Consider the following 26715-nt stretch of genomic DNA (forward strand, 5'->3'; position numbering starts at 1 on the left):
CTGGGGCGCACCAAGCCCTGCATTGGGGCAGGGACTGTCCGGCTCTGCTCTGCGCTGGCACAGCCTCGCCTCGAGGGCTGTGTGCAGTTCTGGGCGCCACAGCGTATTAGGGATCCAAAGTTACTAGAGAGTGTCCAGAGGAGGCCACGGAGTTGGTGAAGGGTTTGGAGGAGAAACTGTAGGAGTAGCGGCTGAAGTCCCTTGGTTTGTTCAGCCTGGAGCAGAGGAGGCCGAGGGCAGCCTCATGGCGCTCAGCAGCTCCCTCCCAAGGGGAGGACGAGGGACAGGGCTGGTCTCTGCTCTCTGGTGACCAACGCCAGGCCCCGAGGGAACGGCAGGGAGATGTGCCAGGGGAGGGTTAGGCTGGGCATTAGGGAAAGGTCCTTCCCCCAGAGGGTGGTGGAGCCCTGGCACAGGCTCCCCAGGGAGGCATCACGGCACCAGCCTGGGGATATTCCAGAAGCACTTGGACAAGGCCCTCAGAGGCGTGGTGTGAATTTGGGGTTGTTCTGTGCAGGGACAGGAGTTGCACGCGATGATGCTTGCGGGTCCCTCCCAGCTCAGGACGCTCTATGATAACAGCCCGAAGCCTGTTCGGCGGCCGCCTCCTCCTCCTCCACCAAGGCTCCGCGCCCGGGGTTTGCCGCCCAGCGAGCTCCGCCAGGCGCTGTGCCGGCCGCCGGCAGCCCTGGCGATAACCCCGGTGTCGCGATAAATCGCTGACAAACGCTCCCGCTTCCGGGCGGTGCCCGTCTCCTGGCAACCGCCCTCGGCCGCTTCCGCTTCCGCCGCCCCGCGCATCCCCGGGGCCGCCGCTCGCCTGCCCCCGCGCTGCGGCCGCCCCTCGGCCCGGCGCAGGCGGCAGCGGCCGCGGGGAGCCCCGCCGCCAGGAGCCACCCCCCTCCCTCCGCCGCCAGGAGCCCCCGCCGCGCTGCGGAGCGGGAAGCGGGCAGCGGGCGCGGGGCGAGGGCGGGCGGCGGCCCCCGGCGCCGGGCAGCGGAGCGGGGGCGCTGTGAGGGGACGGCGCCTCGGCGCGGTGCCGGTGTCTCCCCCCCGCACCCCCGCGGCGGGGGCTCAGTGGAAGCGGGGCGTCCGGGGGCGTCCGGAGCCGCCCTCCGGGTGGAGCGGGCGAGGGAAGGGCCGCGCCGGGCAGGGCCGACCTTGGGCCGGGCCCGGGCAGGCGGCGGCGCAGCCCCTCGCAGCCGGCCAGCACCGAAGCCCTTCCGTCGGCCGGTAGGTCAGGCGTGGGGGCAAAGACGTGCTTGGCCCTAATAAGGGATTAGAAGATGTTTGATGAAGCTGCGCGCCGGCCCCTTGAACTGGGGGCCCGTTCCCGCGCTCGCCCCGCTGTCTGCCCGGCTGCTGAGAGGGGTTAGGCTGGCGGGGCCGAGCTGCTGAGGCATGGAAGGGACGGAGAGCAGGGGCGGCACTTCCTCCTCGGTCGTCGCAGACTGGAGCTTGGTGTTTTGGACTCTGTGCTCTGTGCTCCTGCCGGTGCTGATCACCTTGTGGTGCAGCTTCCAGCGGTCCCGGCGGCAGGTGCTCATACGAGGCATCTTTCGCAAGAGCAAGCATGACTGGCACTACACAGACCTCTTCGGGCAGCCCTCCTACTGCTGCGTGTGTGCTCAGCACATCCTTCAGGGTGCTTTCTGCAACTGCTGCGGGCTGCGTGTCAGCGAGGGATGCCTCAAGAAGGCTGACCGGCTTTTTCTCTGCAAGGAAATTATGATGCGGGGCAGTGGCGGAGCCCGCAGCTCCATGCCACACCACTGGATCAGAGGCAATGTCCCGCTCTGCAGCTGCTGTATGGTTTGCAAACAACAGTGCGGTACGCAGCCCAAGCTCTGCGACTACAGGTACTGCAAGGGAATTTGACTTTGTATGAGAAAGTACGATGCCATATCAGTATTTTGTTTTCCGCAGGGTTATTGGAACACCTTACCCCGAAGGAGATCCTGCAGTAGTCAAATATAAAACTCAGTTAAAAAAAAAAAAAACAAACAACTTCAGAGATCCTAAAATTAAAATTGTGGGCAATTTGAGTCATGTCCACTTGTTCTCTTAATTGCATTATTCCTGCGTGATGTGCTAGCTACTGTATAATTACATACAAAAGGCTCTCTATGCCCAAGAGAGTTTATGTTTTAGGGGATGACCTTAAGAAGGTTCTAACGCGCTTGTCATTTGTACAGTGGGTAGCCTGAGCAGTTCGGTGGCCACAGCTCAAATTCAGAGCACCAAAATGTGTAGGCACCTCTGCAAAATTGGCATCTGCTCAATGTTACTAGAACAACCAACCATCCTGTAGCTGGTTTAAGTTCATTTTTAAGGATACTCAAAAAAGGGTAATGCAAAGTTTTAAAAGCCACTGTAATATAATCTGTTGTTGAAGTTTGGGGTAAGTGTTGAAAATTTTCAAGGAACAGTTGAATGGGCTTGCACTGTCATCAGTAAGGCTGCTTGCAAAGTTGTCAGCATGACACATAGTGGCACATTATGCCAAATTATAGCGCTAGTGGTCCCGGTCCTGGGTACAGTGTGTTACTTCAGCCTTCTTGCCCTGTGTCTGTGCGATGCTGTCCGATGGCCTGGTAAGTAAGCAGAATCACAGTGTGAATGAGCACGCTGTCAGAAACAAAACCTCGAGGAGGGAGGGCGTGTAGGGGATTTTGGAGGCAAAGGGGGAAGGAAGAAGAGGAAAAGAAGAAAGGCACAGTACAGGGCAAGTATCATTGCTACTCTGGTTGAGTGCTGGATTAGTCAGAAGGACTCCAAAAATAGCTTTCACAGCTGCTTAAACTAAGGCTTTGGATGTAGCAAATGAGGATTAACATTCTGCAGAGGCTGGCAGTGGATATTGCAGTATTTCCTCTTGTTCTGGTCCGTTTTCCAGGACAGCTTTTAGAATAGATCATAAAACTGAGTATTTTTGCATAACTAAATCCCATCGGCCTTGTACAGTACTGTGTAACCTTTTAAGTTTCAGACTTAAAGGGGTATTACCTATCTTAAGAAATCAATGTTATTAATAATGCCTTATTATATTGAACTCCAGTGTTTTATCTGTGCTCTTTAAGGATGGGTAGGAGTTCGGTTTCTCATACAGGCTTTCAGTGTAACTGTTCATATTGCAGACAATGTTAAGAGGGTATTTATAGCACCTGTGTTTCAAATTAAAAAGAATAGAATTAAATTAAAACTGTTGAGGTTTGGTTTGTTGGGTGTTTTTTTTCCACAGAATTCAAATACTTCTCTAGACTTGCAAGCACATGACCAAGTTATGTAATTTTCTGTACCCAATACCCAGTCATGTAAACTTCCAGGGAATGCGTGGTTTTCTCTGTAACATGCTTAAAATATTACTTATAATGGTGCATGTAAACATAAGTACTTTTCAGAAAGTTACTCTATGTAAAATAAATGAGCAAAATCGATGTGCTTGTTGTTCGAGGACTTTCTTCATGTTTTTTGGTCTTTTTCCCAGGTGTGTGTGGTGTCAGTACACTGTACATGACGAATGCATGATGGATTGTTTAAAGACTGAGGAGTGTACGTTTGGAGAATTCAGAGACTTAATTATTCCCCCGTACTACTTGTCTACAATCAACCAGATGCGTAAAGACAAAAGAACCAATTATGAAAAGGTAATTGTCTACTGCTTCTTGGTTTTATAATGTATTTTTTAAAAAACCCAAAAAACATGAAAACTTGAACTTGGTACATTGTCAGGTTAATAACTATCAGGTAAATGTTTCAATATATATGAAGTACTTGCAGTGTTAGGTCGGAGGTGTTTGTCATTTTATTAACATAGTAGTCGAAGCGTGAGCAGGCATTTGGATTTTGTTTTTCCAAAACAACGCTGAGGTTCGGGTACCTTACTTCATTGAGTGCTTTGTGATTTTTCTACTACTGTGTTCATAACACTGTAGTATTTGTTGTCCAAGGCACTGTAGAACGGAAATCTTCAAGCTTGCTGCGTCAGAAGTATTTGTTTCTATTCTGAAATAGAAACTGCTTCAGACTAATTGGTGACTTCCTCATTTCAGCACTTACAGGGGATGGGTTTTGGAGCAAGGCTTTAAACATTTTCAGACGTGCAGTATTTGTATGACTGACGGACTGTTACCTTTTTGCAGGTAGCACCTTACTGCAGGAAACACTGGATGCCAGTGATTGTACTGGCTAATACTCGTAGTGGAAACAACATGGGTGAAACTTTACTAGGAGAATTTAAAATTCTGCTGAACCCCGTTCAGGTATTTACAGTGAAAAGCTACTATAATAAAAGTTTAAACTAAAATAAACATCACTTTGTTTACACGATGGCAGTAGGATCCTGTGGAAGATCAGTAAAGGAAACAAATTCATGTAGTTTGTTCTTTTAGAAAGAATAGCTTATAGACAGAGACCAGAAGCGCAGAGGCTCCTCCCACCCCCAAGGTTGTTCTGGTTCTAACACTGGTCCAGTTTTCTATTCATAGTAATACATGCAGCAGTTCTGTTAATGGTAAGTGTCTGGCTCTTGAAACAGTGTACAATTTTTAGAAAATGAAATATTTAAATCTTCTTAGTTTGAAACCTCTATTTGTTTAAATCCTTGCTTCACTTGTGCAAATGTCAGTGTTTACAGTTGCTGCTTTGTGTTGTCACTTTCCCCTTAAAATCCCCTGGGATGGCAGAGGATGCTGACGTAAGGCAGTTAGTCTTTCCTTGGATTTCCTGGCCGCACCTTAATACTCTTCCTTTAAAGTTCAAAACCCAGCCTGATAGAAGTCACTGTGTGTGTTCTAAATGCTTCCCAGTAAGGCTTTAAAGAATAAACTTTGTGTGCTGAGTATTTGAAAACAACTTTAATCTGAAGTCTTTCACCTTTACAGAATTCCTCATAATGTGTCTAGATACAGACTTTACTTAGGACTCTGTCAGCTGGGTTTATCAATGGCATTGATTCCTAAGGAAGCAGGTGGAGCTCTCTTGTGAATTTGGGAAACTAAGTCCTGCTCATAAAAGTCAAGACAGCGCATTTGCTAATGTAATATTGTAAATGGAGAATCTTTGTTTTGCATTAGGATGAACTTCTTGAAGTTGTTTATCTGTGAGGCAAATCCTGAGTCATGTTCTGTGAACTTACGGAACTCCTTATTTTGCTTTCTTCTAGGTTTTTGATCTAAGTAAAATCGCACCTGCTAAAGCACTCCAACTTTGTACCTTGCTGCCTTGCAACGCTGTCAGGGTTCTTGTCTGTGGTGGGGATGGCACCGTAGGCTGGGTCCTGGATGCAATTGATGAAATGAAGATAAAGGTATTGTGTTTTAAATTAAAAGATGTCTTATGGTGAAATGAGTTTTGGAGCTGCTGAAGTGCTACACCCAGTCTCTTACCAGCATTTATTGTTTTCATCTTCCTGAATAAGCCTACAGAGAAATATTTGCAGATTTGCTTATTCATATTGGGGGCGGGGGGGAATGCGTCTTGTTATGAGTCCCTGTAGTTCAGCAAAAATATGAAAGCTTTAGATTTTAAATTATATTAAATTATTCTGCAGCTTGTTCTCTTCCTGTTCTACAGAAGATTTTATGCATTGTTCTTTCCTTTTTGTCTAAACAGATTTATTTTGTTGTAAATGGAATCCCTAATAATGGCTAATGTGCTCTGACTGCTTATTTCTCCCAGCGTGCTCAATCTTTTATAATAACCTCATAATTTTTCTGGCTATACTGGTTATGTTGCCAGTGCATGAATGAGTGCAGTAATTTGCTTCAGCTCCTTATCATGTATTCTAAAGAATCTGTCAGTCTGCACCCTCACCTATTAACAGCACGTATAGAAGGAAAAAACAAGCTGTGTGTCTACTGTTGGTTTGAAATGGAAGATATTCCAATTTACAGGGTACTACTGGGAACTCCTGAGAAAATTAAGAATGAAGAATAATTACTAGGGCTTTAGTGCTTTAACTAACAAACAACTTCTCTTGTGATAAAATGAAGAAAGTTACTCTCTATATATCAATGTCCCTTCCCCCCCACCCCTGCAGCTTTGTCGTTAATACATGAAATGTGCTAGTTGAAGGCCATTATTACAACTTCATACATAGTCAAACTGAGCCTCTTTGAGAATTTTTATGTGCTGATGAAATAGAAATGCAACAAAGCGTAACTATAAAGGTTAATGAATATGAGTATATGGTTACATGGTCTTGGACACTTGATATATTGTCCCTCAGACCCAACATAGCTGGTGAAATCTGTTCTTCTTGGTTTCCAAGTATTCAGACTGAGTCATTGGAATTACATAAATACTGCTGAGGTTATCAGCAAAACCTTTTTATTATCAGCAGTAGGTTATTTGCTCCCTTCATTTATCTTGACCCTCAAATACAGATTACCTGGCTGATATTTGTTCTTGAAAAAACAGTAACCATAGTGCCAGTTATTGCAAGTGCTTTTCACAGCAGAATTTTGAAGGCCGTACTACATCTGAAATAACTGTTCACCTTCTGTGGTAAAGAGAGCAAAGACCTTTGCTAAGGTGGCCATTCTGAGTGTCTGCTTCTGTCACTTGCTCTGCAGAGGTGGTTATCATCTGCTCCATCTGTTGATGGCAGTTGGATCTCTGTGTGTATGTGGCACCTATGAAGATTAGATACCAACTTTCCTTTTCCGAGTGTGTGAATTTCCGTCCGTGGTTGAATACTCTAGTATTACGTGCATCTGTTGTTTTAGATCTAACCTCACTTCAGTCTTGTAAGAGCATTTCGGTGTCGTGTTATGGTTCACAGCCTCGTGTGTTACGTCTCTGTGTTCGTATCACTTCCCTGAGGCATGTGCAGCAATAGTGTTAGTAACTCACCTGTGGCTGCAGCAAGCCAGCACCATATAGTCAGGAAATCAGGTGAGGAGTTCAGGCTTCCACTTCTACATCCAAAGCATCATTCTTTTGAAGGACTACTCTGTTCAGTATTAATAATGCATTGTTTCCGTATCGTGTTTGTATCCTCTTTTCCCACAATGGTTTAACATTTGCTTCCTTTGTGTTATCCCTACGATAAGTACTTAAATGTGTTATCTGCTGTACTAACCCTGCCAGCTCTATTGCTCTGGACTAGGTAACAAGCTGCTATGAAGGTTAATGATATTTATCGAACCTGAACATTTGGGAATAAAAGGGAGAAAACGAATGCTAAAGGAGGAGCTAATATGCAGTGTTTCTGTATCCTAGGGGCAAGAACGTTATATTCCACAGGTTGCAATTTTACCTCTGGGAACAGGTAATGACCTGTCTAATACACTGGGCTGGGGTGCAGGTTATGCTGGAGAAGTCCCTGTAGAACAAATCCTACGAAATGTCATGGAGGCAGATGGAATCAAGCTAGACAGGTAAGTAACAGTGAAAAGGTAAATTGTGTAGAACCAAATACTGCTACAGCTCCACTGACATCCAGCTGCGGCAGTGTACATAAAGAAACACAAGTGTCGCTGGAGGGAACTGCAAAATAACTGAGGTCCAAAATCAGGCGTTATTTAGTTGTTCCAAAAGGCTTAACTCTTTTATAACTTAAATTTGAATCTTTTGACTTGATCTCAGTATAGATACGAGATTCCTAGCGACTGCTTTGATACTGAGAACGACCTCTGTCATGAGTCTAAGTTATGGCTGTTGTTTTTTCAGATGGAAGATACAAGTAACAAACAAAGGATACTACAACTTAAGGAAACCAAAGGTACGGTTTGCACGTATAAATACACATTCTATGGAATACCTGTACGTTTACGAGTACTTTTCCGGCTACCTACTTCCCATTAAACACTGTGACTTTTAAATCCTATTAATGATGCTTAATAAGACTGTAACTAGAATTTCTGTCTTACAGGTATTCACAATGAACAACTACTTTTCTATAGGACCTGATGCTCTCATGGCTTTAAACTTTCATGCTCATCGTGAGAAGACTCCCTCTCTGTTTTCCAGCAGAATTATTAATAAGGTGTGTTTGGTAAAGTGACATTTTCTCCTTGTAGTTGTTGACCTGGCTTAAGGCTATTTTTTGCTTTACATTGCTTTACTCACCTACTTCCCTTTCATGCCAGTTTAGGAGTTTGAACTCATTTTTCCTGGGGAGGGGATTCCATGCATAAAACATGTTTTCAGCCTTCTCACAAGTGTTCTGCCTTGCCTCTGCTTGCTTGCTTGCTTACAGAACATGCTGTTTGTTCAATTTTTGTTGAGAATGTCTCATTTGCTTTGAAACTTAATGAGTTAAGGACATTGCCTATTTCTTTATAAAGTGGAAGGCAAGTGTCTTATGCAAGTTGTAGCTTATCTCACGAAGGAAGCTTAGTTGAAGAATGTGCAAATATGTAAGAGAAGAATTTTAGATAAGGTTTGCAGAACAACAACTATACATTAATATTTCAAATAGCCTTCATATGAATTTTGTTTTTCTAACAGTGTTTTCTGTTCTCCCTGTTTGTTTGGGGTTTTTTATAGGCTGTTTACTTTTTTTATGGAACCAAAGACTGCTTAGTACAAGAGTGTAAAGATCTTAACAAAAAGGTTGAGGTAAGTTTTTTAACTTGCTTATTCTCTGGACAATCAGTGGAGTGTAATAAACTTACCTTATGAAGGAAAAGGGGGAAAGCTTTGCAGTTTGCCTCTATATGATGTTTGTATAAGGATGGCTCTGGACTTGGGGTATTGTTGATGTTCATTTTGCTGTCTGCAGCTTACTTCATGGAACTCATGTCTTCGGGCTTACTGAAAATTCCTAAGTATTTTTTTATGGCCTTGACTCAGTTTTGTGAGTTCAAGTACTGATATTCAGGTAAAATTTTGCCTTTGCACCAGAGACCTACATAAGTGAGAGTTCCTTTTTCTTTTCTCTATTAACAGAAACTTATTACAGCTTAGGATATCTTCTGAAATCAGAAGTCATTTTTTTGAAGTATGAAAACATGTTCTGTTTGTACAGGGCTAGTTTTTATTGAAGTGGAAGCCTATTAAATGCATAAAGAGAATAATTAGCTTATATTGAAGTACTGAATTTGGTCCACAGTAATTAACTTATGTTTGTCTTCTAAAGCTAGAGTTGGATGGTGAGAGAATCGAGTTGCCCAATTTGGAAGGCATCATTGTCCTGAATATTGGATACTGGGGAGGTGGCTGTAGGCTCTGGGAAGGAATGGGTGATGAGCCTTATCCTTTGGCAAGGTACCCAGTGCCTATTTTTCTTTTTTTTTTTTCCCCTTTTAACAGTTCTTGTAGTGTAAGCAATTCCCTCCAGTAGGCTGTGCTTGTGTAGCCAGCCTTGTCTGAAGTCAGGATTCCTTGTGACAGTAGGCTATCTCAGATTTTTCTGTTTTCCTCGTGCACTTGAACTAAGTGCATCCCACACATCGAGTTTTTTTTAAGACCTTCTCAAAATGTCTGGCATAGCATTGAAGAGGCTATTAAAAATAAATGTAGCCTTCAAAAAGTAGAAGATATGTCCATTTCAGAATATAAAATAACACATCTTCACAGAGGTTAGAATATAAAGTAAAAACAAAGCCAAAAATTTGATTCCCATGCTTGAGTAAGTTGGCTGGAGCAATACTAAAGAGGAGAGTAGGTGAGTATATTAGTTATTCCGTCTTGTGACTTCCTTCTGAAGAAGCCATGTATATAAATATACTTCATAGTTCTGCTACAAGGCTTATGATCCTGGATTTCTAAAAAATATTTTGGCAAGGTCCTTTACCAAAATCTAAAAAGTTAAGCCATTAAAAGATGTTCCTGTAGATTAATAACTGAGTGAAAAGATAGAAAATTGTACAGATTCATGGAAGAGAAATCTGCTGTGGGCCTTAACTATGCACGATGAGTCTTGGAAAGTCACATATCTGCCATTTCCAGAAGCTAGCTAGTGAGTGACAGCTGGTATATTGCTCCATACTTGTGGGTTTGTATGGCTTCCGTTGCCGTTCAGTGAGATTTGTTGTCCGGCACAAATAGATAGTTTAAGCATATTTGTAGAATAACATTTGTCTTCTCTATAGGAATTAGCCATAAAAGGACTCTGTAATATTTGGACAGATATTCTAAAGCTCATGAGAACCACTAAAAAGAGTCTCCTTTCTTAATTCATAGACATGATGATGGACTTCTGGAAGTTGTTGGTGTGCATGGTTCTTTCCACTGTGCTCAGATTCAGGTGAAACTAGCAAATCCCGTGCGGCTAGGGCAGGCACATACAGTGAGGGTAAGTGGTGTTTATGAACCTGTTTCCCCAAATTTTGTCTAATACACAGTATAGAACCTTAAGCACTCAACTGTCTGATCTGGAGTTGCGGTTTGCAGTTGAGCTAGATGTTTCTCTTGCTTAGTAAAAATCAATTACGTCATAATTCACAGTCCTCAGTTGCTGTGGTTGGTGGCCTGGGAGTGCAACTAATTATATACTAAATTCCTCCATGGCCAGGCTGAAAACGTGCAGCATCAGTATACTGTAGTTGCAAAAGGTGTCTATGAACTTTGAACTGCTATGATTGTGTGTCCTTCTGTTTAATACCAGCTGATCTTGAAGAGTTCAAAGATGCCGATGCAGGTGGATGGAGAGCCGTGGGCTCAGGGGCCCTGCACTGTTACCATAACTCATAAGACACACGCACTGATGTTGTATCACTCGGGTGAACAAACAGATGATGAAGCTTCCAGCATGTCTGAGCAAGACCAAGTGAGAGAACAGACGGATGAAGATATATAGGTTTTGTGGAATTTCACGTAATACAGCGATGAACTTCAGCTCGTTAAAAACACTGAGAACGCCTAATCTAGATTAGGGTTTATGCCGTAAGGTTCATGCTCGCGAATGAACTAGAGCTGAGGAAAAAGCCATGCTTTCACATTCATGAAAACTTTCATAGCTGAATTACCACAACTGTTTTGCCTTTTAGATTGGTGGTGATGCCCAGCCTTTCTAGCCGGGGGAGGTAGTTACTCTAATGGCAGGAAACAGACAGATGCTGCAGCCCTTCCTTGCTGTGGAATCAGATCTTCTGCACATACACAGTCTAGTCTGTAAAAGGTTTGATACCCTTGGGAAGAGGAAGAGCTGGGAGTCTGGCCTGCTTCCACCTGCCATCTTCCCCAGAACAGTTCCAGAACAGAAAACCAGACCGAGCAGGGTGTGGGCTGATTTTTCTGACAACAGCTGCTCCTGGCTGCCTTCTCCTCTTGGGAGCGGGACGGGCTCGTGCAGTGTGTGTCTAGTAGGCTTCACTGGGAGAGCAGAGGTTCTGGGAGCTCTTGGGAAGGTGGTTAGCAAGAAAGATGCTTTTGGACCAAAGGTGTCTGGAAATGTTCTGTTAGCGAATGGCCTGCTTCAGTGGCTTTGTAGGCCATAGGTAGAGCACGCCTGAGGTCCTGAGTACCCAAGATACAACTTCAAAATCATTCTACCCTGACTTGCACTGAATGATCCTGTGACTGACTCTGTTTCAGTTCAGTGAGAGACTAATTCTAGTTTTTGTAAATAGCAACATCTTAGTTCTTGAGGAGGCTTTTTGGAGGAAAACTTGGACAAAGGAGCTGTTTCTTTTAGCTATGTACCGGAGGGTTTTAAAGAAATAATGATTGTTGGCAAATGTGGGGGTTTTTAGGCTTGTTAAAGATCTTCCTTCATAATCACCTGAAAATGATCAATAGCAAGTCCGTCTGTCAACTGTTGAGGTCTGGAGGCTGAGAGCTAAATTTGCAGAGGTTAGCAAGTTCTGACGTTAATGTGTAAATTTTTTTGTGAGAAAAAAAAAGCATGGAAGCATTTGTTTTCTGACAGGCGCTTAGCAGGTCAAAGATACCTTGTTGGATCTGAAACTTCATTTCCCATATGAATGTAGGGCGAGAAAAAGATTGGTGGTCTATACTTGTAGTAAAGGTTAAGAACAAGTACAGAAGTACATGGGAACTGTCAGTTTGGCGTATCTGAAGCTTCTCAGGTTAAAAGCTTCTCAGGTGAAACATCTTCATGTTTAACAGAAGTAAAAATCTGCTTCCTTTTTTTCTTGTGTTGTGGGAATTTTAAGCCCACAGCAGGTGAGAGCTGTGAGTTGAGGTTTAAAATTTGCCACTAAGTAATTCAGTTAAGTCCAGCTGAGTTACTGAAGGTGATCTTCCAGTTAGGAAGAGAATTTATGCTGAATGTATCGTGCATAAGCCAAGATCATAAGAGAAGTTGAGAGCTTTGGTCTGAACTTTGAATGTCGCTGCTTTTGTCAGAACTCCCCCAATCTTTTTTTCCCCACCTTTTTTTCTTTATGCTAACTGAAAGCGATACCATTGCGTAGAGCAGACAATGTTTCTAGGTTTTGTAAAATGAAACTGTTTTTCAACAATCTATAAAATGACATTTGCATTAATGGTGAATGAACTATTTATATTTTAAAATAATTTATTGAAACCTTGGTGAAGTCAGTATTTTAAAACCTTCAATTGTAATCCTCTTTGGAGAACGTTTTTAACTTGACGGTATTTGTTGTAGAAAGTATACGTACTAGATCTTAAATACTACTGATTATCAGTGAATTTATAGCTGCCTGAAAATGTGACTAGAGTGTAATGAACTGTAAAGCAGAAGCCATTTGTAAATCCCATATTCATTAGCCTTACACACCACATCTTAATTATTTTATTGTATGTAAATAGAGTACAAATTAATAGTTAAATCTATGTAAAAAGTGTTTAAAATACCCAAAAGTATACTATTTTAGATAAATCTACTAGCCTTTTTTTTTTTTAGTTATGAGGTTGTTTGTATTGGCTACAAAAATCTTAAAGTTATTACTTTTTTTAACCAACTTCTAACCATCAGCATCCTAAAAATAGTGAAGTTCTGTGCTATGGTTCTTACATAACTATTGTTTACAAACAAGTGACGAGGGTGGAAAAGCAGGGTACATGCTATGAAAGGCAGTATTTGCTCAAGAGAAATTACACCTCTGGCTACTTGATCTAAACTATTCATAACACAGTTTAAAAGAGTTACCTGAAGTTGATCAGATGATTATTCAAATTGTTTTGTAGCCTAAGAACCCTTACCTATTCAAAAACTTCTCTCTTTGAACTCTTGACATCTAGAAAAAAAAACCTGTCGATGCCACGACTTTGAAAGTCTCCCTTTTTTCAGAAGGTGAGCTGGCTTCTCCACTTGCGCTTTGCCCGAGTGGGTACCGGTGATGTTCTCGTGTGTTTGTGCAGGCAAGATCCTCCCGCTTACTGCGGCTTGCCAGGAGTCCAGTCCTAAATGGGAAATGTAAATCCATCATTCCTTTTGAAGAAACAAAGGCAAAGTGTAAGTGAAAGTAGTATCTAATTGGGTGCTTGTTTGGGGCAAGCCCTGGTAAACGGCCTGGTTTACATTGGACAGATCACCCCCTTCGTGCATGTGGAGCTGAAGAAACTTGTGTTTCACAAACTGACTGTTAGTGATTGCAGCAAATGATAGGTAGCAAACGTAGCCATTGTGAGCATGGGGAAGCCTCTCGTAAAATTGCATTTACGGTACGGAGAATCTCCTGTCAGGTTGAAGTGTCCAGCTCCCAGTCAGACCTGGGGTCGTCGTTCTGTTGTAACTATGTCGCTGTCATATGCACGCCAAAAACAAGGTCTTTTTTAAACATACAGTGTTAGCACTAGAATCTGTTGGGAAGTCTTGGTGTTTCCAGCATGCTGTCCTTCCATTTCAGCGTATCCTCCTTTCCAGTGTGTTGCAAATTTGATTAAAGCCTGTTTCGAGTTACTTCTCTGGAACTGTTCTAGTCCAACTGCAGGCAGTGTCAGCAATGGGCTCCCAGATTCTAGTGCTATCATAACTGAACTTCTCTGATTTGTGATATAGCTGTAGCTGCTTCATGTTGTCAGGTGTGGTGTGACTGTAAAACTGTTACGTGCTTGTTTTAATGCTGTAGGTGCATGAAGCACCAATACAAATAGCTCTTCTGTAGCTCTTCTGAAAACAGATCGGAAACCTGAAAATACTGCAGTGCATTCTCTATCCAGAAGAGGGTACTCTGCAGATGGATCTCCCTTCCTGCACCGGAGAATTTTCCCTAACCCTGTTAATGATTGACACTGGAAAAACAGTGAAAGCGATGTTTCAAAAAGAAATAATGAAGAGTTTCTTCTGGCGGTCTTCATAGAGTGATACCTTTGTGTAAAATGTACAGGGTGAATAATAACATCAATTGTCAAGCACTCAAAAGCAAATCCACAAAGTCTTGCAGTTTCATTGCTGCATACACTAGCTTAACTGAAGCTCGGGGCTCTGATAACTTTCTTTACCGTAGGTTCTCAATCCTGCCACATGCAAGACAAAAACTCACGCTTGCATGGAGAGCCTTTCCATGAGTCGGGCTCCTGCCTTGCTCAAACCTCGCTTGTTCACGCACAGATTGATAGAGCGTGTACGCGTATTTTCATGTGCATAGAACTCCTTGTCATAGGCTCTGTTTTACTTTGTGTTTTCAGCAATTCATAGCAGGGTTAAACTGTTTCAAATGGCACCTGCATTTTGGATCTTTCTCCACGTCTGGACTTCTTAAAAAGGTGTCTGAAGGCCAAACTTGCGTTCATCGTCTTTAAAAACAGCTTAGGGGAATGGCATTGATTTACTTGTTTTTTTTTCTTTTTAAGTATGTCTGTTGTTCCTGGTGTTTAAAGCAGTTCAGGGTGGTATTTAGAGCATACTTTCAACAGCACTTTAGAATTATTGCAGTTATTAGAGAACACGGTCTTGTGTCTTCTTTCTACTGTAATGGTGATATTTCTGTTTCAAATTTATTTAGAATTATGTTCCAGTTTGAACATTTTTCCTCAGCTAGCACTGTTATGAATTGCATTTCATGTTCATAATGTAAAGGCTGTATAGCATAATTCCTTTGATACTTGTTTTATATGTTTGCTTTTGATGTTGCCCCTTCATAGGGGTTTGGGTTTGGTTTTTTTCCCCCCCCCAGGTCTTGCTTTTCTGAGGCACTACGTAACTTGAAATATTGTTTACTTTAGTTAAAAGCTTCAAGTACTTGCTCTCAGAAAACAGACTTGAGTTTCTCCTGGTTGCAAAAGAAAATGCTACCATGTTTGAATACACTTCGAGAAAATCATCTTGCTGAGGCAATGCTTAGAGCAAGAGTGAGTTCCAAGTTTCTTCTGTATAACTTCAGCTGATTCAGGCTGAGAATTTGTTCCCCTGTACGTTTTGTCTTGCTAGTGTAAGTACTTCTTTCCCTCAGTCATTTAACTACTCGTTTTATGCTGGCTCACTTCCAGCTAAAAATGTCATCGGGGACGGTATCAAAAGCTCTGCTGGAGTCAGGATAGTGAGCTTCTCTGCTGTCGCTTTATCCTTCACGCCAGCTCGCTTGTCAGAAAAGGAAAATTGGAGTGGCTTCACACAGCTTATTCTTAGCGCAGTACCCCACCTGCTTGGCTTTTTCACTTGCCATCCCCACACCTGGAAGATATTAGAAAGGACTCCAAAGCTTCCCAGTCCCCCTGACCTATTTTGAAAGTACAATTTTTGCTCTTTGCTGCTGGGGAGGAACTTCCCCATTCTCCACAGGTTCTGAGAACCAGATAGCTCAAGTCCTGGTTTCAGTTTGGCCAGTTCCTTCTGGTTCTGCGTTATGTTGCACTGAAGCTCACAGCTTCTGCAGTGTGTGTTATTGTATCTCACTGGTTAAAAAACCTTCAAGCACTGTACCTTAGCTGTGAACAGCGTAATAGTATCAATGTTATAATATTACTCTTTTTTACTTGGCCACAAATGCTTTTTGGTAGAGCACCACTGTATCCCAGTTAGTTAATCCGTGGGTAAGAGTAGGACACTTAGGAATCTTTGCATGTGTCCTAACTGAAGATCCTTTTTGTTCTGTATTTCATACCAACTGCTAGCAGTCGTCTTCCTTTTGGACAAAAGATTCAACCTTTTAGGCGTAAACGAGGATATCTTCAGATTTAAAAACTATAGTGTCATAGCTGATCCTGTTGAATGTGAACCACTTATTTGAAAATGCTCTGACGTTTTTTCTTTCTGAGAAATGATAGCTGCTTCCTGAACGCCGGAAAGAGACAACAGAGACCGCTTGTTCCTTTAGCAGTTAGGTGTGTTGAGGGAACTTACACATTCTGTATTTCAGCTTCATTTAGGCCGCAGTTCTGAAAGCATGGCATGACCGAAATTGCTTTATCTCAGAGTGCTGAATACCCAGTTCAGGTTTTGGGCATCTCAGGGAGAGACTTACAGCTGGAGTAAAGCCACATGCCTTGACTAAACCTAGTGATATTATGCTGATTTACGTTAGCTGAGGATCTGGCCCTTAACGGTTCAGAAGCATGAATGTATTCAAAATTTTACTTCGTTTCTCATTAATACTGCCCTGTTTACTGTGCTGTATACTCTTGCTGTATGTAACTCGTGTTGCACTGTTTCACTTACAACTTGATTCTAGATTTCAGCATAATTTTCTTTTTAAGAGTAAGTGGGAACTTACATGGTGAGTTTATTTTATCTGTATCTTCAGAGTTTACATCCCTCAAAAGCCATTTTGTCTGCTACCAGCTGTTGTAATCATTAGAGTACCTCCAGCCATCTTCTCTTTCTAGGATTTTTATAGTTAAACAGAATGGATTTTTATTTTTGTAGCTTGTAACTCCAATATGTAAAGTAGTTATTTCTATTTAGTAATTAGTGATCAGAATACCATAATCATGTTAACTTTAAGAGCTGTAACTTTAAATTATTAATAACTACTTACAAGACAATACCAGCATGTTAGCAGTTTAAAAAAAAAATTATTATTTAGCTTGGAAATACTGTGATGCTGTACTTGGGACTTGTATTGAATGTGTTTATGCATATATTCTGAAGTTGCACTACATAGGAAAAAAAAAGAGCTTAAAATGCAAGTAATAGATGAAAAAGTAGACTTTATAACACCTTAGTTTTCTTCAGTCAAGAAGGTAACAATTTGGGATTCAGTATTTTGGGGGGGTTTCCCACAGAACAGTGAGGAAGGAGTGGTTGGTGTGCTCTTGACAGAACAGTTCATTCCTTAAGGCCCAGTTTGAGATATGTATGATTTAGTGCCCAAACACAAGCAACAACCGCTGCACCATTCCCACCCCTCTTCTCAGAAAACAACAACCCGGAGCAAACCTGAATGCTCACGGCTGTAAAGTATGTGAGATCTTACTTGCAAAGAAATAACCAGCCAACGTAATATTGAACCTCCAATATACATGTTTAAAGTCAAAATTGTGTTAATTTTTTCATGTCATCAGGTGATGCTTTCAAATCCCAAATTGTTTTTCCCTTGTTTAAAAGAAGGCAGGGTGAAGTGAGAGGCTAAGGAGGTATTGCTGTAAAACTCTGAGTCATAAAAGCTGGGAAGTCTGTTCTTTATTTGCTGCGTAGGCGCAGGAAGTGTGATTGTGGAACATCTCATGGAAGTCTCTGCTCTGTTTGCACCCTCATTGGCTTCGTGCAACATCTCTGACACAGGTGAGAATACCATCGCCCCATGTAATTGTGACACGTGCTCACATCGCTGCACGTGGGTGATGTGCATTATTGGGCCAGGTTCTGTCTGTACGAAGCTGCAACTTCAGTGGAGTCACAGCCCTCCTCCCGGGTCTGTGGCGGTACTCCGCGTGAGCACGAGTGAAACCGAGGAGAACTTTTGTCTTTGGTCAGTTTATTGTGGCCCGTCTCTTGTGACTTAAGCTCCCAGAAGGCTCTTTTGAGAAATGTCTGCTCCGTATTCTTCATAGAAGTTTGTAAATACAGATTTTTCACAGCACTGACTCTGTTACTGAATTTCTAATGCATCTTTTTGTTGTCTTGTTATTTGTACTGTATTTCTCTGTAGATTCAAAGTGTGTGGATTAAAAGTATTTAAACTCAGTTTTTCCTGTTCCTCACTATGCATAAAAGCAAATGTGAATTTTCAGCTCTAACAACCTACTGATGACAATAACTGCCTGGCTTTTAGGGGGCTGCAGTGTGATAAGCCCGGTCATTTTGAGGGCAGAGTTGTATTTTGTGGAACACTCACCCATGCTTCTGTCTGAGATCCCTGCTGCAACGTCCAAGTGCTTCAAACCTCAGATACACGGAAAAATTTCTAGACAACATGGTAATGCCATTTGGAGGTAAAATGAATGCTGTTTGGTAACCTGGAACGATGTCTCAGCAGCCACTTGCCCACTTCTGGCTCATCCTTCTCGAGGTACTCACCCCTGGGGAAAAGCTGAGGTTGTATGGCTTTATAATAGGTAGGTTTAAAATGGTTTTAAAACCCCAGGCTTCAGCAGTAAGATGAAATGTCTAGGTTGTTCCTTCTCAGTGATTTGGGATCTTAAAACAGAGTGTGATGGACACCCTTTAGTCTAAGGGGGGAAATAGGGATACACATTTCTTATATGTAAAGAGCAACTTCTAAATAAGAGTTCTAATGGGAGATGTTTTGGTGTTATGTGGGTGTATTAATATAAACTGGAGGCAGGAGAGCTGCTGAGCACAAGTCAGCAAATACACCCAGGGCATTTCCTCCAGCAAGGGGAAAAGCTGCTGCTGGAAGATGCTCAGAGATCAAGGGACTCGATGCTGTCTCATGGCAGCAGATGTGGGTTAGGCTGAGCTTTTGCAAGGGCATAAATCCTCCTGTGGGGCCACTTAATCATAGTGTCAGTTCCCTCCCCAAGTCCTCTCTTCTGTTCCCTGATCTCATTTGCACAAAAGAGAGGACGGGCTCTGGCCTCAGCTCCTGTGTGATGCCACAGTCAGACCTTTTGAAGACTATTTGTGTGTGGTTTTCCCTTCAAAATGGGGACAGAGCATAGAAGTTCAGCAGGGTTTGTCTTAGATGGGTAAGGCAATAGTTCCACAGAGCTTTGAGGATCACTGGCACTAATGTTAATGCAAGATCTAGGTTTAATGCATTTCTAAATGTTTTTAGAACTGTTGGGGTGAGCTGTGCGTGGCACCAAGGCGAGCCAGACTTTAGCCTAAAGTTGTGTCAGAAGTCACACCCCAGGTACGTGTGGGGAAGAACACGGGATCTTACAGAAGTGCCAGTCAAGACTGAAATGCTGTCTTTTGATAATAAATGTGAAAATGTAAAATATTTGGTGAAGGAACAGTAAAAGTTGGTGTGTGTGGGTCCAGATGAGATTCAAGGAGTCCGGTATTAAGACACTTGAGGGCTAAAGCTCTGATTTCAGGATCTCTCTTCTGACAAATATATCTTCCTCTTAAGAAAAACCCCTAATTGCAGAAATGCAACGGGCAAACTCTGCTTTTCTTTCCTTGTGCAGTTGTTAGCAATGTGAGAACATGCTGCTAACCACAAGATAAGAGACGGCCGGGAAGTCCTGGTGACCGTGGGCGCTGCGCGAGGAGCAAGGCCGTGCAGCTACCGGCATGTGCCACCCAGCAGCGCCCAGGGCCGTTGGCCCCGGCCTGCGGCAAAGTCCTGATTCCACACTTAAGAAAAGAGCCTCGCTCTCTCAGACCTGGAAAAGAGCAGCTCCTGTGTTGTTCATTGAAAATACAGAAAGGGCAATGCATGTAGAAATGTAATTATTGGCCTGCACAGCCTGGCTTTTAGCATGATAATTGCGGGCCCTTGTGGTTTCTTGTACACGGACCCCTGAAACGCGCTCACGAAAGCAGAAGTTAAAACTATTGAATTTCCATCAATCACTCAATGGTCGCTTTGCTTATGTTGATGCATTTTTTTGTTTGTTCCTAAACTGCAATGAGGAACTGTCATTAATCACTTTTAAGTATTCTGAAGATAAAGGGGGGCTCCTGGCCCATGTGAGGTAGCAAGGGGGAAGAGAAGGGGACTGCAGCGACTGCCATGGCCGGGTGTCACAGCTGTTCTGTCCTGTCCCCCACCTGCTTTAGGGGGTATTTCCCCCCTTTCTGCAGCACTGCCAAGGCCCAGCGGGGCTCACGGGGTGCCTGGGGTCGAGGGACAGGCCCCGGCACCCCCTGGTCCCCCCTGGCCAGCCCCGGCGTGGCCGCGGAGCGGGGCGAGCCTGCCGTCCTGGCCCTGCTGCGGCTGCTGCTGGGCACTGGCCGAGCACCACCGAGCTCTGCCGCTGGAGGGGCAGGTAGATGGTCGACGGTGGGGGCTCTGCTGACCTGGGGCGGGGGGCTCCAAGGGGCTCGCGGGCACCGGGCCGGGGCCATCTGCTTCACCGGGCCCACGGTGTCTCCTCGGGGTCTCACTGGTGCATACGGAGAGGGACCAGCCAGTTACAGCTGATGAGGGCGGCGGCTCTGCCTTGCCGGCAGTTTTGCTTTTGTGACTTTGACAGGAGAACACGCAAAAAGCTTTCTTAAAAACTACGTTCCTTTCTGCTGCATTTGGTTGCCTTTTTTTTAACATTCTGCTTTTAGGGATTCGATTTTTGTTAAGTGACATAAGCAAAAGTAACTTTTCTGAAAGCAATGACATTGCACCAGCTTGAGCAAGAGCTCAGAAGCAGGGTCAGCACAGCCTGTGTTGATTCGAAATGTTTTCTTGATGAATTTTTAACAGAAGCATTAAAAATAGTTACAGAAATTTAGGCTTTTAAACCCAATTTTTCAGACGTAACATCAGTACTCATTGTGCACCTCCTCCTGTGAGTCAGCGACTCTCGCCTCAACCCATCTACAGGTGGGATTTTTCTGGAGAGCTGAGCAATGGCCAGTCCTGTCACACAGAAAGTTTTTGTTGCTGTTTAGCAGAAAGAAGTTGCCCTCTGTCATTTTTCTGGTGCTGCAGGCATCCAAGCGTGGATTTGCAGGTAGGCAAAAGGGGCTGAGGCTCCTTTCCACGCTCCCTGGTGCAGCACCAGGTGTGAGCAATCCCCCTCCCGCCCATGGCGCTGCGGCTGTGGTCAGAGGTGAGGGAGGGGAGGCAGCCCAGCTGGGGGAAGTTAAGAGTCGTTAGGATAGAGGCGGAGTTGTTAGTGGGACGTGGGTCTCTGTGCAGCCAGCGTGGCAGTGACTGCTGGGCCGTCCTGCCCGTGCCAGGGGGGTCACTAGCGACGGGCTGATGGTGGTGTCTTGGCAGCGGTTTGAGCTGGGAGCCCCTCTCCCTCGCGGTGGAGCAGGTCCATCTGTGCTGCACCGAGGGATCCCTGCAATGGATGTACCCAGCACGAGCCCTGCATGTCGTTCTGGCGCCCAGCCTCTCCGGTGCCTGGCACACCGCTGTCTGCATCAAGCCTGCCAGCGACGTCCAGGGTGCCAGCATCTACATGGATCGTGCTGGGCAGCTGCATGTGGTGGTAAGCAAGGCAGAAGGGGCTTCACCCCACCACGAGCCTTGCTTCAGTGCCCACACGCTGCCAGGGGTGGCCGTTTTCCTGCAGGCCAGCCCGCAGGGGGCCGGCAGCCGCCGGGCAGCCGGCTTCCAGTGCGAGCTGCTGAGCGACCAGAGCGCTGCTGGCCCCGACTTCAGAAAGATGGCACTGGTTGAAGGTAAGAGCAGGGCCAGCCTCGGGGCTCGGCTGTTGGTTGGGGCAGATCCAAGGGGGCACCCGATAGCTGTTGACCTTCCCGTGCATCCCGAGTGACAGAAGCTGTTCTGGGCTGAGAGGCTTGTCGCTGCGCGGGAGGTCCTGCCAGCTCGCTGACTGTTCGGCGGGTGCAGTATGTTTTCAGATTTCCACCATGAGGGGCATCCTGTAGGCACGGGAGGGAACACTGCAATATAAAGAGAAACTCTGTCTCTCCGTCAGCAGCCAGTTTGGTCCTGAATGTATGCACTGTGATCACAGGTGTCTCCAGCCCCTAGCAGTACCATCACTGAGAACATCTGGGCGGGTTTTAGGAGCCTAAATCAGAAGGGATTTAAATTCATCAGGATCCCAAGGCCTCAAGACAATTGCTGGAAATTAGACTGGTCTTTTGAAAATGGGATTAGCCATCTAAATTGCTTGAAATTTATTTACCTTTCTTTCCTGTTCTTCTACCAACATAATCCTGCACCTAATAATGCTTATTCCACACACATTTCTGTATCAAAGGAGCACTGAGGTTGAAGAGGGCTCTTTTCCATCCCAGTTCTGAAAAATCAGGACCCACCTACTGCTGCCATTATATCCCTGCTGTCCCATTAAGGAATACCCTGGGCAAACCTCCTGTTAAAAAGGGGAGTATTCAAGCCACATCGCAATGGCAAGAAACTGCCCTTAAAACAGAGAGAGAAAATAAACAGAGCAACTATAGTACTTTTGGGTTGTCTTCTCCTCTCCTCTTTGTTAGCCTGTGCAAGGTGCTGCTTTGCATGGCTTTGCTGTTTGCTGGAGCTTCATGGCATTAACTCAGGGAACTTATTTTAGGAAGTGCTTAATGAGATCGTTGGCCTGATTGCCCAGTACTCAAGACAGGAGTACTCAAGACTATTAAGTGTGTAGACAACAAGTTATGTTTATGGGGGAACAGAGCCTGACTGATTCAGTGAACCCTACGACCTGGTGTTAGACTCATGAAGGATTCAGATGTGGCGTGGGGTGTTTTCTTTTATCACTAATATGGTGAATGACTTGTGCTGCTACCCCACGCTTGGAGTAAAGTTCAACCACGCCCGCGCTGGATTACTGACATTTCGCTAGGCAATACTGGAGTGTTCCCTGGCTGCGGAGCTGCACGTTGCCTGAAGTCATCGGAGCTCCCAGCCCACGCGTAGATGCTTGTCTCTGTTCTTGATTTTGTAACCCAGAAGTAACATAAGAGGATCTTCCCCTCTTTCTGTCAAAACGGAACCAAAACTGAAAAGGTTGAAAAATGATTGAGGGTAGGTAGGTACGTGCCAGGTGCTGTGTTTTCTGCTCTATTTTTTACATGCTTCATCAGTTGTTAAAGGGATTATATGCTGTCAGGCCCTGTTGTCACTCAATTACCCTTACAAATCCTCTGTGCTTATTTCTTTGCTTCAGTTGTATTTGCATAACAAGAATTGTGGTTTGCATCTGATCATAACGCTCTCTCAGCTAGCAGTTCTGCCCCTTTTCCTCTTGTAATTCACCAGTGCTTTAGCAATGAGACATAGTATAGTACTATCGGTAACTTACTGTTCTTTTTTTCTGGCTATGTGCTGTCCTTGTGACAATGTGGAACTGCTTACGGCCATTTGCAGCAACGATTTTGGTAAGCTGACTAAAGGGAAGTCATTCTGCTTTAATTATGCATTGATTATTTGGATTTATTTGCTGCTTTTCTTTAAATAATGGCATGACTGTGCTCTCTGATCCGAGAAAGAAACTAGCTGTGTGAAAAAACTCGATTGGGGGGAAAAATGAAACCTAGAAGGAAAAAGCCTTTTAAGGTCCTAGTTTGCTGCAGGCAGAGAGGTTACGATCTAAAACTGAACTGAAAGTAATTCTCACGAGTATGCTGCTGGCTCTCACGGAGAGCGAAGTCACGTGTGTGTAGACACGCACACACAGGTTATACGTGATTGGTACGTTCCTTTTTATTCCCTTCACCCGTTTGTTTTTCTGATGATGAATATGCCCTCCCTCTGCCCTCACAATTCACATGCTTCCTTGGTTTTTTCCACAGAGGTAGTGAGTTGATCATCTTTGGGAAGAAATAGCTCTTTGAACTGACTTTCTTTATGGCCTGACTTCCTTGCCCTAAACTCGCAAATCGCTATCATCAACTTTTTTATTAGAGAAAATAGCTGCTAATGAAAGTGTAAATGACACTGGGAGTGAAAAGGGGCTCTATAGTTATTCTTAAGACAGAGGTCTTCAGCCACTAGTCCCTGCAGTGCAGGAGCAACGTGGAGCACCGGGAACACGTGCATTATAGCTTGTCAATAGACTTGACTGCATCTGGTTAGAAATGATCACACAAAGAGGGAGATGGAGAGCAGACACATCTGTTACACAAAATTCTGGATTACCTTGGAAATTGAATTAGATTAGGAAGTTCTTGGAAACTTCAGAAAGAAGCTTTTTCTGCCTCTCAGGTTGAGTTCTCTGTACCTGAATGAGAGAGTTTTGTGGCAGAAGCGTGGTGATGTTCCTGTTGTATTGGTAACCTCCCTTTTGCTCATGAGCTCTTGGCTCAAATGGTGGCATGTTTCTGAGCCTTCTCTGGGTATGGGATTGAAATTCATTTAGTTAATAGAATAATGGATTGCCATGAAAAATGGGGGTGGTGAGAACGAGAGAGATGGCTTCGGGACAGCAAACACCTGCCAGGCGGGATGTTTCATCTCTGCATGGTCGATGCAAAGGATACTTTCCGTCAGAATGACCATGGCTTATTATGCTGTCATTGCCAGGAGACAGCTATCATTCTGGGAGAAGGAGGTATGTGCATTCTATGTGATTTCTAAATAAGGCTTCAAATAAAGCCCCTTTAAGAGTTCTGCATGTTGTTCATCAACTCCCAAAGTGTGTTTTGATGGATGAGTGCCATTTCCTTCTGAGGGGCAAAAAAAATCAAACCTTTAAATGAAAAATGTTCACGGTCCTGGTTTTTTCCAGTCAAATCATACTCTAATTCTTTGTGGATCAACCTCTGTTACTGCTGTCAAAGGAAAATCTTCAGAGATCTCCAGAAACAGGAAGGAGGTAGTCCGTGGCTGTAGTCTGTTCCAAGTCATTGTCTTGGAACATAGACTGAAAAAAATGAATCCCTGAGCTGATTCTTTTCATCTGCTTTTTATATCCTTTACTGCTGCTTTGCATTGTCAGGCAAGTTCTATGCCTTTTCCTCAGACGTAGCCAACTGGAGTTGGCATAAAGCACGCTTCTGAGCACGCAGCACGGTTTGTGTAGGGATCCACTGGGCAAAGGATGCAGTGTAAGCTCAGAAACGCATTCACCTGTAGGTGCAGGAGTACGAACTGCACAACAAATCTCTTTCTCCAATTATTTCAGTCAGTGAGCTCCTAGTACCTGAACTACTCACCTGCTGCTCCATAAGCAGCTCCTGTCGTCTTCGTATCTGGTGGTGAAAGGATTGATCTGAAATGTTTCCCGTGATTCCCATGTGACATGATCCACATGTCACAGGTTGATGTCAGAGTCCAGAAAGTCTACAGACAGAGAAACAGAATTTTCCAGCAGGACGAAGCAAGTGGTGAATGGCGAGGCCCTGTAGAACCCTGCTACGATGCCAGGTGAAGAAGGGAGGCCGACATTTCCTTTTCACTGGAAATGAACATTTTGGCGAAGCATGGTTGGGCTGTGCTCCTCGGTTCAAACATTTTCTTTGTTCACCTACCAGGCTGCCAGAGAAGGAGCAGCCAACTCATGTGAGTTTCAGCTCAACTGATGGGAGTAATGCTGGAATTGAGAGTTGAAAAATTTCAGCCCAGTTCTTGGATACTGAATCTGAATTAGAGTTAAAACCAAGGACTAAAGCTAACAACTTCAGCAAAACTGGAGGATTTCCTGAAGATAATAAAATTTCCTGAAGTGAACGCTGTAAACTCTGACTTTTAATCCACATCTGCATTAGTTGCATTAGTTTTTCCTTCTTCACATCTTTGCCTCACAAAATAACTCTGAATTTTGAAAAGGTTGCCCTTTTTGTGGTTAGAAAGAAGCATGTGCTCAGTATTACAGAATACTCTCTAACATCTTTTGCTCTGGGTACATACTATGTGCTTTCTTTAAGTTTTTTTAATCTTCTTCCTAATTTCTTGATTTCCATTCTGAATAGTTCCTTTTCTTTTTTCCGTGTTTTGTTTTTGTTTTTTTTTAAATGAATGCTAAGTACAGTCTTAGCCATAGTTAATAAACCTTCAGGCAATTGGCAGGTTTGCCAGGTTTTTTTGCCTCCTATATTTTAGTAGAGAGGTCGACTAACCCTCTGGGGCAAAATCACAGCTGATGTAATTCTGCAGCACTCTGTTGATTTCTGCATAGTTGACGGCATCTGATTTTGCTCCCCATGCAAACAGGCCGATGACGGATACTGCACTTTGGCTAACGTGAACGCTAACGCTGTATCACCACCAGATGAAAAAGGTGTTTGGGAAATGCACTGAAATAATCAGAAGTTTTGGTTGTAGCATTGTCCGTGTGAGAATGTAACGTTTGGTATCCGCAGTGCTGGGCCCACAACTAGCTCTAGTTGTTGTTTAGTGCACGATAGGAAATACCAAAGCAAACTGGCTGTTGGAAAGTACCGGGGGATGTACAGGGATATCCAGGTACTTGGGTTTTGAGAGCTGGAGATCGATGCTACGTTTGAGATTTTAAATGGAGTCCTCTTCTTTGGTTGGTATTTGCACTGTAAATATGAGATAAAATATGTTCTTTTAGTGTGGATCGGTGGCACTACATTTCTTCTTGTTTTGTATATTTGTATATGTCAAACTTGTGTGGGGTTTTGCCTTTTAAAAGGGCCTTAGCCATTTCTTACAGCATTAATTAATAGCATGATATTTACTGTCATAGAGCATCATTGCTTTGAAATAATGTGTTCTTTTTAAATCAAATAAGTAGTTTAGTGAATGAGTGGTTGAAAAACTCAAATTACCCAGTGTGAAGTGAAACAACATACTTAAAAACGCATGTGACTGGTTGATTTAATCCCCAGCTCTGTGGACTTGTCGGCCTTGCAATGAGCAACCTGAAATCCTTGCGATCGATGAGAATAATGAAGAGCTTATTAGAGATCATGGATGTTGGATATATTAATTCTGTTTGACT

The 26715-nt window shown here is 43.9% G+C and overlaps 1 protein-coding gene and 1 pseudogene across 1 annotated transcript; both read left to right on the forward strand.

Annotated features, from left to right (window-relative positions):
• Window positions 1-773: 773 nt before the first annotated feature.
• DGKE (diacylglycerol kinase epsilon) lies at window positions 774-16998 on the forward strand. Its single transcript, XM_064467437.1, has 11 exons — window positions 774-1859; window positions 3488-3647; window positions 4143-4262; window positions 5165-5308; window positions 7225-7382; window positions 7675-7726; window positions 7877-7990; window positions 8494-8565; window positions 9086-9213; window positions 10132-10243; window positions 10556-16998. Exons 1-11 carry the CDS (start codon window positions 1402-1404, stop codon window positions 10745-10747), a joined length of 1710 nt encoding a protein of 569 aa, XP_064323507.1. The 5' UTR covers window positions 774-1401; the 3' UTR covers window positions 10748-16998.
• Window positions 16999-18862: 1864 nt separating this feature from the next.
• On the forward strand, window positions 18863-26538 carry LOC135315998 (meteorin-like protein; annotated as a pseudogene).
• Window positions 26539-26715: the final 177 nt, after the last annotated feature.

Source organism: Phalacrocorax carbo, chromosome 16 (genome assembly GCF_963921805.1).
Source record: "Phalacrocorax carbo chromosome 16, bPhaCar2.1, whole genome shotgun sequence".
Taxonomy (NCBI): domain Eukaryota; kingdom Metazoa; phylum Chordata; class Aves; order Suliformes; family Phalacrocoracidae; genus Phalacrocorax; species Phalacrocorax carbo.

What these genes read in the sequence shown, in the direction of transcription:
- DGKE (XM_064467437.1), top strand. Translation starts at nt 1,402, where the DNA reads ATGGAAGGGACGGAGAGCAGGGGCGGCACTTCCTCCTCGGTCGTCGCA. An exon ending in CCCAAGCTCTGCGACTACAG is followed by an intron (nt 1,860 to 3,487) that starts GTACTGCAAGGG and finishes TCTTTTTCCCAG; the next exon opens with GTGTGTGTGGTGTCAGTACA. An exon ending in AAAGAACCAATTATGAAAAG is followed by an intron (nt 3,648 to 4,142) that starts GTAATTGTCTAC and finishes ACCTTTTTGCAG; the next exon opens with GTAGCACCTTACTGCAGGAA.